Source organism: Bubalus kerabau, chromosome 10 (genome assembly GCF_029407905.1).
Source record: "Bubalus kerabau isolate K-KA32 ecotype Philippines breed swamp buffalo chromosome 10, PCC_UOA_SB_1v2, whole genome shotgun sequence".
Taxonomy (NCBI): domain Eukaryota; kingdom Metazoa; phylum Chordata; class Mammalia; order Artiodactyla; family Bovidae; genus Bubalus; species Bubalus kerabau.
Genome location: NC_073633.1, coordinates 33,390,920 through 33,404,697, shown reverse-complemented (window position 1 = coordinate 33,404,697; position 13,778 = coordinate 33,390,920). Strand labels below are relative to the sequence as shown.

The 13,778-nt window shown below is 43.2% G+C and overlaps 1 protein-coding gene across 1 annotated transcript in view; it reads right to left on the bottom strand.

Annotated features, from left to right (window-relative positions):
* AVEN (apoptosis and caspase activation inhibitor) overlaps window positions 1–7,179 on the bottom strand; it is a 193,642-nt gene extending 186,463 nt beyond the window's left edge. Inside the window, exon 1 of the mRNA XM_055537257.1 lies at window positions 6,788–7,179. Within this exon, the coding sequence (XP_055393232.1) occupies window positions 6,788–7,033 (246 nt within the window). The 5' untranslated portion in view covers window positions 7,034–7,179. The remainder of the gene's footprint in view (window positions 1–6,787) is intronic.
* Between the last annotated feature and the right edge of the window lie 6,599 nt (window positions 7,180–13,778).

Here is a 13,778-nt window from a genome sequence, read left to right as displayed (position 1 = left end):
TAATGTGATCTTAGTCCCCAGGCCTCAGATGGAGCAAGCAGAGGCCTGGGGGTTCATAAAGAGTTTTTCAATGGGTTTTTGAGCACGCATGTTTTTAAAAGAATCAAGTTCCAGATATTCAAGGTCCATACTCTTTCCTAAGAGCAGTCTATCTTGGAAATACAGGACATGGGGACTTCCCTCACACTCCAGTGGTTCAGACTTCACCTTCTAATGCAGGGGGTGCAAGTTCCATCCCTGGCTCGGAAGCTAAGAGCCCACATGCCTCATAGCCCCAAAAAACCAAAACAGAAAACAGAAACAATAAGTATAACAAATTCATTAAGGACTTTTAAAATGGTCCACATCAAAAACATTTTTTAAAAGAGAGAAAGAAAGAAATACAGGACACTTAGCCCTTGAGGGCAAGGAAACTTCTCGGCCATTCTCAGTCTGTGCTGTGTTCCCTGAACTCCAAGAAAAGGTAATCTGAAATATAGGTGTAGATGTTGAAAAAGTGTAACTCTAAAGACCATTCCCAAATAAGTAGTTTCCAAGTCCTCGTTTTCAACAAAATTGAAGTGGGACCTAATCTAGTTGTCAGCTGACAGAGTATTCAAATGTTTTACAATAATGATTCTGGCATATAACCAGAAAGGCATTCAAAGAACTGAGTGAGACATATGATAAAACCCCAACCATTCCCATCTACCAATGTATGAGCACTATGTTCCTCAGTACCTATATCTTTAAAAACAAAACTTTGGAAGAGAATTGATGGTGAATCTTGTCTCATTCAGGCAATAAGTAATATTCATTCACGGACACCCAACTGAACTCACTAAGGAAAATGTGATGCATTCACAAAATCTTACATTTAACAATTGCTAATTAAAATATACTGCTATAAATCAATGTGATTTTAATTTAGTCTAAAAGAAAAAACTTATACCCAAACCTTAAAGTTAAAAAAGTTTTAAAATTTATTTTTAATTGCAGGATAATTGCTTTACAATATTGTGTTGGTTTCTGCCATACATCAACACGCATCAGTCAAAGGTATACATATGTCCCCTCCCCCTTGAACCCCCCTCCCTCCTCCCTCCCCATCCCACCCCTCTAGGTTGTCACTCTGGCTTGAGCTCCCTGAGTCACACGGCAAATTCCCGCTGGCTATCTGTTTTACACATGCTGATGTATGCTTTTCCATGCCCCTCTCTCCATTCATCCCATGCTCTCCTTCCCACCGTGTCCACAAGTCTCAAGTTTACATTGTTTTAAATCACAGTTTTTTATAAGGAAGCAGAAAGGGTCATCACTAAAAAATTTTCAAGTTCAAAAATATATTACGCTGGGCCCGATTCTATGGGAGATGTGAAATTAAAACACAAGTTAGAAAGAATAAGGAATAATATCAATCTTCTTACTGCTAAAGAGTTTATTAATGTGGTTCTTAAATAGATGGTGGTATACAAACTTCCAGATATAAGATAAATAAGTACTAGGGACTTAAGGTACAACACAATAAAAACAATTAACACTGATATATGTTATACGTAAAAGTTAAGAGAGTAAATCATCATAAGGAAATTTTTTCTTTTTTTTGAATTTTGCATCTATATAAGTTGACAGATATTCACTAAACTTATCATGATAATCATTTCATGATGTATGTACCCAAATTATGCTGCACATCTCAACTTGTAAACAGTTATATATCAATTATACCTCAAACTGGAAGAAAAAATACCAAAAAAAGAAAAGAAAAAGGTGGAATAACAGATACATAATGACAGTGAGTATTAAATGACTACAGTCTTTTCAGTATATATTTATTTTATGTTGGAAATTTTATATTCTGAAACAATCAGAACCATTGATTTAAAAGTTCATGACAAAGTACAACCTCTTACATAATTTATCAAAATATTTTTAAGCAGGCTATAAGCAGGAAGTTTCGAGGATCAGTTGCCTGTGTTGATAATGAAAACATGTAAATGAAACAATGGCCAGCGAGAAAAGCAGACCTCCATCAGGTACATTAGCAAGGAAGGATAAGGATGCCAAAATAGTTACAGGGTTGGAGCGGCAGTTCGCAGCAGCAGGGGAGAGGGCCAATTCCGTGATTACCAAAAGCTAATCTCAAAGCAATCTTCTTTTGGGACACTTAAGCACGTTCAGTTTCTAACCTAATTTATTTCAAGCTTTCTGAAAATAGGAGCAATGCAGTCTAGAGGCTGTCATTTGAGTTTGAGCTTTAATAGGCTCTGAGTCTCTGAGAGCTGGATAACATGATGCAAGTGACTCCCTTCAGCCAGAATGAAAGAGCAGGTGCCTTTGACTGCCAGTAACTTTGATTTGCCATTGTTTCTTCTTACCGGTTCACACTAAGCTTGAACACCAAAGTCAGAGAATTCCATTTTACTAAGTAAAATAGTAGCAGTAAAAACGTCGGAAGCATCTAGTATTAATGACTGACTACTCATGCAAAGGATTTACATCTCTGTTTGCAAAGGAAAAATGTTTCATCCAAAAAAATAGCCTCCAAGTCTACTCTCCTTAATGCAATCATAAACAACTGTCTTATCTTTTACTGGACAGAAATTTGTATGCAGGTCAGGAAGCAACAGTTAGAACTGGACATGGAACAACAGACTGGTTCCAAATAGGAAAAGGAGTACGTCAAGGCTGTATATTGTCACCCTGCTTATTTAACTTATATGCAGAGTACATCATGAGAAACGCTGGGCTGGAAGAAGCACAAGCTGGAATCAGGATTGCCGGGAGAAATATAAATAACCTCAGATATGCAGATGATACCATCCTTATGGCAGAAAGTGAAGAGGAACTCAAAAGCCTCTTGATGAAAGTGAAAGTGGAGAGTGAAAAAGTTGGCTTAAAGCTCAACATTCAGAAAACGAAGATCATGGCATCCGGTCCCATCACTTCATGGGAAATAGATGGGGAAACAGTGGAAACAGTGTCAGACTTTCTTTTTTGGGGTTCCAAAATCATTGCAGATGGTGACTGCAGCCATGAAATTAAAGGACACTTACTCCTTGGAAGAAAAGTTATGACCAACCTAGATAGCATTTTCAAAAGCAGAGACATTACTTTGCCAACAAAGGTTCGCCGAGTCAAGGCTATAGTTTTTCCTGTGGTCATGTATGGATGTGAGAGTTGGACTGTGAAGAAGGCTGAGCGCCGAAGAATTGATGCTTTTGAACTGTGGTGTTGGAGAAGACTCTTGGGAGTCCCTTGGACTGCAAGGAGATCCAACCAGTCCATTCTGAAGGAGATCAGCCCTGGGATTTCTTTGGAAGGAATGATGCTAAAGCTGAAACTCCAGTACTTTGGCCACCTCATGCCAAGAGTTGACTCATTGGAAAAGACTCTGATGCTGGGAGGGATTGGGGGCGGGAGGAGAAGGGGACGACAGAGGATGAGATGGCTGGATGGCATCACTGACTCGATGGACGTGAGTCTGGGTGAACTCCAGGAGTTGGTGATGGACAGGGAGGCCTGGCGTGCTGCGATTCATGGGGTCGCAAAGAATCGGACACGACTGAGCGACTGAACTGAACTGAATCAATCTAAAAATGGGTAAAAGCGACTGACATAAACATGGAGCAAGAAAACAAAGATCTGACACCCACAATAATTGAAAATGGTATGTGTCACCTTAAAACCTTATATCAAATATCAGGAAAACAGGTACGTGAAAAGGATCCACACATCCCCTCTTCGAATCTCAAAGTCGCTCCAGAGCTAAAATGCCTGGGCAGAGTTCAGGCTCTGCGATCTGGTAGTTGAGTCATACTGGGTAAATTACCTAACGTCTCGTAACTGTGCCTCAGTTTTCTGATCTCATACTAAGTGCTCAATAAATGTGAGTTACCATTAATATTACAGGGAAGAAAAAAATTTCCAATGACTGCCAACAGGCCTTGACTTACTCTCTGTTAATAGTTCATCAAAAAGATTAAACTAAGAAAACGCTAGTACTTGGGAATTTTTAAGTTAATGATTGCATTAAGTACAATATTACACTTCTAGCAGATATTCAATGAAAATAAGTAGCCTTACGACATGCTTACTCAAACTCCATAGACTTGGGGTTCACATCTATAGAGGGAATGATTTAAGAGCAAATGCCTAGGAGGTTCAACATAACCAAGTTACTGTGGAGTATTACATATCAAGAAGTTGTTTTGTTCTCGTTTCCATTTATAAGTCATGTATCCGTAGTAGTCGAAAGCAGAAAGCAAAGGGAACAGACAGTATTATACTCTGGAGTTAGGTACCTGGTCCTTACAAAACTAAAACTCTGTTGTAAATTTTTTCTTTCTAATCATTTCAATGAGTCTCCATTTGGGGTACAAACACACCGTAGGATATGAGAACAAGAAGTCAAAGGCAGCTTAACCAACTTTGTCCCATTTAGTCTTTAGGCATCAAGAATGGTATTCTTAGCAAGCCTAAATAGGAACAGCACTTCAGAACCTGAGAAGCAGGAGTGATTTAGAGGCCACCAACCTAAACCAAAATGAAGGAATAATCTTTCCAACCTCTCTTCATCCAGCTTTACCTGAAAATATGATGGTGATAGCAAGAGTGTCTGCAGCTACTCCCCAGGTACCGTGCCAAGCATCTACGCTCACTGACACACTGAATCCTTAAACTGTAAAGTGAGAAAATACTACAAGAAAATAAGAGATGGAATTTTCCAGACCATTCGAAAAATTGATAAAAACCTGAAGTCTTAATACAATAGTTACTACATTAGTGCTAATTTTAAATTATTCATCTCTAGATAATCTATCATTTTACTCAATTTAGTTCAATGAAGACCAAATACCAAAGAGACCACAACTACAATTACTGTTAAAACATGATCCCTGCAACCAAGGAGTGTCTGCTTTGTTCTCAATAAAGCAGTAATTGATTCACAAACATGAGAAATAAAACACAGTCAAGGGCTGTGTGTGCTTCATCGCTCAGTCGTGTCCGACTCTGCAACCCCATGGACTGTAACCCACCAGGCTCCTCTGTCCATGGGGATTCTTCAGGCAAGAATACTGGAGAGGGTTGCTATACCCTCCTCCAGGGGATCTTCCCAAACCAGGGATCAAACCCACACCTCCTGCATTGTAGGTGGATTCTCAAATGAGCCATCAGGGAAGCCCTGGGCAAGGGCAGCTGGGTGTAAATCCCAGCTCTGCCACTACTGGCTACAAGAGCTTAAGCCAGACAGTTAATCTATAAAAACAAGATTTTATACATAGAAAATTTATATTGTTTTGTTGTTCTAGTTGCTAAGTTGTGTCCAACTCTTTGCCACCCCATGGACAGTAGGCTGCAAGGCTCCTCTGTCCATGGGATTTTCCAGGCAAGGATACTAGAGTGGGTTGCCATAAAGTGTGTATATGCATATAATAAATTTGTTATAAAGTTGAGATGGTTGGATGGACATGAGTTTGAGCCAGCTCTGGGAGTTGGTGATGGACAGGGAAGCCTGGCATGTTGCAGTACATGGGGTCGCAAACAGTTCGACAGGACTGAGGGACTGAAGTGAATTTCAAGTTGTTTAAACTTCAAGTTGCTATAAAAAAGTTGTAATAAAGTTTAATATACATTGTTATAAAGACAAAATGTGATATATACAGTGTGCACTGGACTGGTCAGGTTCATTTCCTGGTGAGTTAAGAGTTTCTTCACACCTCTCAAATTTTACTCATCATCTACCTTAATCAAGGTTGAATATGCCAAACCTAATTTTAAGCTTTTTCATTTTCTTCCAATTCTCTTTCTGTACACAACTCCTTTCTTTAGGGACATTCTATTATGCCCTTAAGATATTATAAATACTTCAGTAATAGGAAATTCTAACCAAAAATAAATTTTCACTCTATGCACATGGGAATTCAAAATATAAAGACGGTTTTGTACTACAAATGTTAAAATAACAGCAGAATAGTTCATAAAGACAGTGATTTAACTCCTTTAGCTAAGATAGCAATACAGTAAAAGTCTGTCCCCAAATCATTCCCTGTTTCAAGCTGTAAGATATTTCCAAGTATGAATGTGTGAATACGCCCGATAATACTATTAAAATTGAGACCTGACTGCTGAAACATTTACAGATTGCAAGTTCAGACAGATGAAGACCATGACCTCTGATTCCTATACATATATAATAACAGAGAACTACGTTATTTAAAAAAAAACGAACTATGCATCTGATTCTGGCCCCAAATAGTATAGAGTCCAGCCCGTCGGGGTCATTCTTTCATTCAATAAACATTTCTTATGAGACTACGGTGTGACACGCATTGCACAGGCAGTGAACAAACAGCCCAAATCTCTTCTTTCTTACTAACATAAACATTTCTCTGCAAGGTCAGGCACCAGAAACCACGCCCTGGCTGCCCTGCCCATCACACTGACACCGTACCCGAACCCAACGCGCCCCCTAGACTTGCGGACCCACAGGCTCGACCGCCGGGTTCTTTAATAACTGGGCCAAGAGCCCTTAGGTAAGCTGAAGAAGCCCTCCGCCCCGAACCTCCGGGTGCCCAGCGGAGAGGCCGGCAACAAGGGGCTCATCCCAGCCGCGCCACGTGCACAGCCCGGCGCGCGCCCCCGCCGCCCTCCGCTCGCCGCCCTCCCGGCGCAGGCGCCGTCACCGTCCAACTGGCGCGCGCCCCGGACGCCGCTCCCGGTTCTTGATTCGCGGAGGGGTCCCTCACCAGCCCCGGTCCCACGCGGCTGCGACCCCCACTAGACCCCGCCCGCCGTTGCCTCTTACCGGTTCGCTGGTCCTGGCGCCCCAGCCTCCCGGCTCCCGACGGCCGCCTCGCGGGGCGCCTCCTCCTCGGCCACCGCGGCCGCCCCGGAACCCCCGGCCGCGGCCTCGGCGGCCGCCTCCATCTCCACCGCCACCTCTCGCTACGGCGGTCCCGGCGCCCGCCCGCTCACGGTCGCGATCGCCGCCCGGCCGGCCGCGGCCGGGTCGGCGTCCACGGCCGCCCCGAGCTCCTCGCTCCGCCTGCATCTGGCTGCCGCCGGCGATGCTAAGCGCGCGGGAGTTGGCCGCCCGCAGAGACGCCCTTGCCCCACCGGAAACGGGCCTCACGGAGGAGCCGCGAGCGCCGGGCCTAGGTGTCAGCGAGCGCGGGGTGCGGGGCTGGGGATGGAAGCCGACCGCGGTCGCGGCGGGGGCGGGGCTGCCCTGAGGCTTGGCAGGTGGGGCCCGGAGCCGGGGCTCCGGGAGGGCCGAGGGTTAGTAGGAAAGGCCTGACCAGTGGGAGCTGCAGGTCAGGAACAGGGGTGTTTCTGGGGGAGTGGCCGTGGTAAGTAAAAGAATGGGTTATAAAATAAACAGCTAATGTAATATGAATTCATTTTTTTATTAAAAGAATAAAGAAATATTGATATGGTGTATTTGCATAGGGTCTTTAAAAGTATATATCAAAATATCAGTGTTACACCCCCCCTCCCAAAGTCCAAGCTTCTATTTCTCACCTTAGGACACGCTAATAAATTGAGAGATGAGTTGTTGGGGCAAGGAATAGCCACTTGGTGGGAAAGCAGCAAACCGAGAAGATGATGGACTCCCACCGTCCAAAGAACTGTCTCGCCTGAGCTAGCGTTTTAGGCACCCCACTCCAGTACTCTTGCCTGGAAAATCCCATGGGCGGCGGAGCCTGGGAGGCTGCAGTCCATGGGGTTGCTAAGAGTCGGACACGGCTGAGCGACTTCACTTTCACTTTTCACTTTCATGCATTGGAGAAGGAAATGGCAACCCACTCCAGTACTCTTGCCTGGAGAATCCCAGGGATGGGGGAGCCTGGTTGGCTTCCATCTACGGGATCGCACAGAGTCGGTCACGACTGAAGCGACTTAGCAGCAGCAGCAGCATACTAAAAGGGGAGGGAGTAAACTCAAACATTTACTGATTCCAGTCGGCCTTAGGAGGGGACTGCACAGGCGGGCCTGGTCAGGATGTTTCTTGTAAGCTACACAAAGGCGTTTAATGCTCTTTACCTGGGAGGCAGGTAATGAGATGGGCTACTATATACAATTGAAGCTTATAGGCAACAGCCCTTTAGTGATTAACTTGTAATAGAATAAAAATGTTCTTCCGTATTACATTAGTGGTTAGCTGTGCTGAGCCTTTCAGTGAGTTAATTTTTTTTTCCTTTTTTTTCTGTTTAGTCTCCTGACTTTCACAAACGAATATGTGTAATTATTAAAGTTATACTGAACTCTGAGTTCAGAAAGAGGTATGAAGAAGGTAAGGGAAGACCTTAGGTGAGAGGCAGAGGCTGCAACAAGCCACTGGGAGTGGAGAGACAGGACCTCAAAAGAATTTTTGTAGAAGTGACTCCTTTAGCTCACGCTTACTGAGTGCATGAGCGTTCAATTCTCTTATCAGCCCTATGTGGTAGGTACTACTGTCATCCTATTTTACAGATAAGGAAATATCCCTAGAGAAAGTAAACCACTTGTCTGATATGACACGACTATGGTAGTGGCGGAACGAACAACCTAACTCAGGCAAGCTCAGTCTGTTCATGTGTGTGTGTCAATGTCACTTATCTAGTAGAAAGTTTTGGGGACTCACCCATGTTTTGTGATTTAATATTTTGTTCCTTCTTCTTGCTAAGCGGTAGTCCATTTTATGGATCCACTCTTAACTAAGGAGGAAAAGGGCATTTGGTTATATGGATACATGGGAGCCATTTTTAACTTTCTATTACCGAAACCACATAAAAATAATACAGAGAAGGGTTTACAGCATCCCTCAAACAATCGGTGTGGCAAAACATGTTTTCTTCCCAATCCTTTCTTACCCTTTTTCACATTCATATACAGTTAACACTACTCATTGCTTCTAATTATCTACTCTGTGTTAGGCACAATGCTTGAAGTTTTTGTTTTTTTTTTTAAAGAAAAAAGCCACAGTCCTTGTTCTCCAGTGGCTCACTTCCCATAAGGAAGATAATAACTCTGTAGAGGGAGGACTGCACCATTGCACTGAGTACAGTGAGATGTTCAAGGTGACGGCCGGAAGGAAGAAAAGTTACACTGCCTAAATAAATGAGTTTTCCAGGGCTACCTGAGAAACAGACCCAGGACCCAAGGCCTGATGGTTGAGCAGGAGTTTGCCTTGTTGATAAATGGAAATAGAGAACTACTGAAGGGTTATAAACTGGAGAGAAATACAATCTTAAAGTAATACAGAGCATAGTTCTAAGTATTGATACTTCCCATATAGCACTTCCTATAAACCTCGCAGCAGCCTTATGAGGCACTACAGCATGCATGCTATGTCGCTTTAGCTGGGTCTGACTCTTTGCGACCCTGTGGACTGTAGCCCACCAGGCTCCTCTGTCCATGGGATTCTCCAGGCAAGAATACTGGAGTGGGTTGTCATGCCCTCTTCCAGGGATCTTCCCAACCCAGGGATTGAACCCACATCTCTTATGTCTCCTGCATAGGCAGGTGGGTTCTTCACCACCACCTGGCAAGCCCCATTAGGTACTACTAGTGTTATCCATGTTTAACAGATGAGGGATCTAACACAGAGATGTGAATTAACTTCCAAGATCACAGAGCTAATGGATTGATTTCACAGCTAGTAATGGAATGATTGGAACCCAGAGCCGTCTGACTTCAGACTGTATGCTGTTAACTAACCACTATGGCTCAAACAGTAAAAAATCTGTCTGCAATGCTGGAGACCCAGAGTTCAATCCCTGGGTTGGAAAGATCCCCTGAAGAAGGAAATGGCAACCCACTCCAGTATTCTTGCCTGGACAGTTTCATGGACACAGGAGCCTGGTGGGCTACTGTCCATGGGATCACAAAGAGTCAGACATGACTGAGCTACTAACTTTCATTTTTATACTCAGAAAACCATTCCATACAGGACAATCAGAATTCTAGGCAGCCCTTAGGAAACAACTGGAAGAGTCCAAGTGATAGATAATTAGGGCCTAAATTAAGTTGAAAGCTAAGAAAGAAAATAACCAGACAGATAGATGGGAGAACTGATAGGCTTCTTGTCCATTTCTAAGTGGGAGGTCAGGGTAAGAAGTTAGGGGTGATACCTAGGTTTCCTGTTTGAGTGACCAGGGAGTTCATGATGCCATTAGTCAACAGAGGAAATACAGGGTTATGAGAGGAGATGTGTCAGGATAATATTATTTTTTAAACATTATACTCTGCATTTTTCTTTGTTACTTCTTTGTCTTAATAATAACATTTTTGTCAATAGACACTATTACTTCTCACCCAATACATCAATTTTTCTTTCTTTTCCCTCTCTACTCTTCTCTGGTCTTTCCCCATTATCCCCACCCTATCCTATTTTTCTCTCTTTTTTTAACCTTGTCTTTATTTGTGAAATTAAGACTGTCAGCGGCACTCAGAATAAAGTTATTCATTCTTACGCTAAACTCTCAAATTCACACTCCCACCCCTAGAGAAACACCAAACAGGCAGATGGGAATAGTAGCAAGAATTTTATGCTTTTCTTTGCACCCCATAAAGGAACTAACAGAAGAATCCAAGGGACAACCTGGGCCCTCATCCTCTGTGTGGCCAGGAGCTGTAATGGTTTGGTACATTATCTCTTCCTAATTCTACAGAAAGTTGGCTGCTTGAAACCAGTTACAGTGGGAATTTTTTTAAAATTATTTATTTATTTTTGGCTGTGCTGGGTTTTTGTTTGCTGTGTAGGCTTTTCTCTAGTTGCTACGAGCGGGGGCTTCTCTCTAGTTATATGCTACACAGGCTTCTCACTGTGGTGGATTCTCTTGTGGAGCTCGGGCTCTAGTTATGATACGCGGGCTTCTCACTGTGGTGGATTCTCTTGTGGAGCTCGGGCTCTAGAGTTCAAGCTCAAGTAGTTGTGGCTCATGGGCGTACTTACTCCAGGGCATGTGGGGTCTCCCAGGACCAGGGGAACCCATGTCTCCTGCATTGGCAGGCGGGTTCTTTACCAGCGGGTCACTAGGGAAGCCCTGCGGTGGGAATTTTTATACCACAGAAACTGGCAAAATTAGGACTTTTGGAAGTGGGAGTGGAAATAGATAGTTAAATATTTATCAGCATGCCACAGGCTCAGGCTCTCCCCCAGATGAAGAGCCACATAATTAATCTCAAACCAGACAGCACAAATCGGGGCTTCTCAACTTTGGCACATTTAGGGCTGGATAATTTTGTGTGTGGTGGTGGCTTGTCCTGTGCATTGTAGAATTTCTAACAGCATCCCCAGCCTCTACCCGCTACCCACTGGCAACCCTCCCTCCCCCAACTTATGGCAACCAAAACTGTCTCCAGACATTTGTCCCATGGGACAAAATCACCCTGGTTGAGAACCGCTAGCACAAATTGATTTAACTATATGACTGTCCTTCTAGACACCTCCAAAATTATTAGGTTGAAAAGATCAGTGGGTTTTACATTAAGCCAACCTCGTTAGGACATGGAGAGACTTTATTTGTGGATAATTAAGAGCTAACATTTATTTTGTCCCTGGCAAAACTCCAAACACTTTACACAGGCTATATTTAATCTTCATTAATATTTCTATGAATAATAGAAATACTTTTCCTACTTTACAGATAAGAAAACTGAGTCACAAAGGAGTTCAATCATTTGCTCAAGCTAATGAGTGACAAAATTGAGATTCATACCTGATCAGTCTGGTTTCAGAATCCGTGTTCTTCAGTCTATACTTCAGATGCCATCAGAAGTGCAGAAACTACATTACTTTGCCCTCCCCATCTATCAGTTCAAGGGTCTTTTCAATTAAACCAAGAGTGTTTAGGATATGGAGAATTCAGGGGTTTCCTGCTCATACCTAATTAGAAGACACCACTAGTAAAAATTCTTTTAACCAGGATGTTGAGTGTATTCTCATCTGATTATGATCCCATCGAAAAAGTGTCTGTCACTTACTACATTGCATAAAAAAAAAAAATAGAGATCTTTTAGTTTTATAAATAACAAAGGGAAGAAGGGAAGGAGGATTTTCTGCTATTGCTTTGACTTGATAGTCCTGATTTTAAATATATGCCACTGCATGAATAAAAAATTCAGTTTTCCCTTAGGTAGTATTCATGAGATACAAAAGCAAAGTCCTAAATCACATAGGTGAATCCTTAAGAAAATAAACCACTCTTTGGCATATTTTTACATATATATGACCTATGATGTCAATTCCTTAAGGCAAGAGTTCTCAAAATGAGGGCAAGCAGCATAGTGTCACCTGGGAACTTATTAGAAATGCAAATTTTGGACTTCCCTGGTGATCCAATGGTTAAGAATCTACCTGCCAATGCAGGGAACATGGGATCGATCCCTGCTCCAGGAAGATTCCACATGCCAAGGGGCAACTAAGCCCACACACCACAACTGAGCCTGTGCTCTAAAGCCCGAGAGCTGCAACTACTGAAGCCCCCGCGCCCAGAGCCTGTGCTCCACAACAAAGGAAGCCACTGCGATGAGAAGCCAGTGCTCCACAACTAGAAAGTAGCCCCGCTCACCACGGCCAGAGAAAGCCCACACTGAGCAGTGAAGATCTAGCACAGCCAAAAAATGAAAAAGAAAAGAGAAATGCAAATTCTCAGGCTTTACCCCAGAATCAGAAATGTGGGGATGTGGCCCAGCCATCAAGGCTTTAACAAACCCCTCATCAGGTGACTGTGATGAATGCCCAAGTTTGAGAACCACTGTCTCAAGGTAGTATTGGGCATTTAAATATCACAAGAAAGCCTCCTAATTCCTAGTCCAAGACCATGGATTTCATAAGCGCTCATTGTCTAATGAAAGCAGATATTATGATAGGATTTTTTAAAGGCCCTGTCCCCTTGCAAATATTAATATAACTTTTCTGGGGGAAAAAAAGCAGTTCCTGATTCTTCTCTCTGCAGGCAGGCAGATTTTCTACAGTTTAGTTGACTTCTGATGCATAGTCCATGAGCAATGCAAACTGGAAAACACTGATAAGGTCTCTCAAAAAGATGTCCTTTTATTTACTTTGTGTTTTGAACAGCAGCATCCACTACTGAGGGGTGCCCTCAGGCTGCAGGGGAAGGGAGTCTGGCAGGAGCCAGCCTTTCAGGCCAGGATCCAGCCTATAACCCAGTGAAGATTGAAGGCAAGCGAACTGTCTGTCAGCTCACAATGTTGCTTTGGCTTTGAGCTGGAATCGGGGGTAAAGAACTCCCCAAAATCAACAGAACAGACTCTCAACACACAGAATTCATAACCTGATCCCTTCTCCTCTCTCCCTCCATCCTCATTCCCAGCTGCTGTTCTTGCTTTCTAGATCACAGAAATAGAAGCAATCAGAAAAGACTTTCCACCACTGCCATCACCACAAATCCTAGGCTACCTATCTCTGCCTGTACACGTGTACCCTACCTCCTCTGCTGTTCTCCAAATGGGCCTCAGCTCCAGTGCAAGGCCAATGCCTCTACTATTGTACTGGCTCCTCTCCCTGCTCACCTACTGGAGGACATCTCTCCAGCAACATCGGATAGCTGCTAACTGATAAAACAGTTACTCACAGTAGGCTGCAAAAATGCTATATTTCCACCATTCTTAAAAAAAAAAAAAAAAAAACTCTTGTCCCTGCATTCTAGTCCAGCTTCTGCCACAGTTCTCTACTCCTTTCTAAAGCAAAGCTCCTCAGAAGAGTCATCTACAGCTCTTATTTCTTCTCCCATTCAGCCTCTAATTCACTACACAAGGCTCTCATGCCCATCACTTTACCAACGTGATTT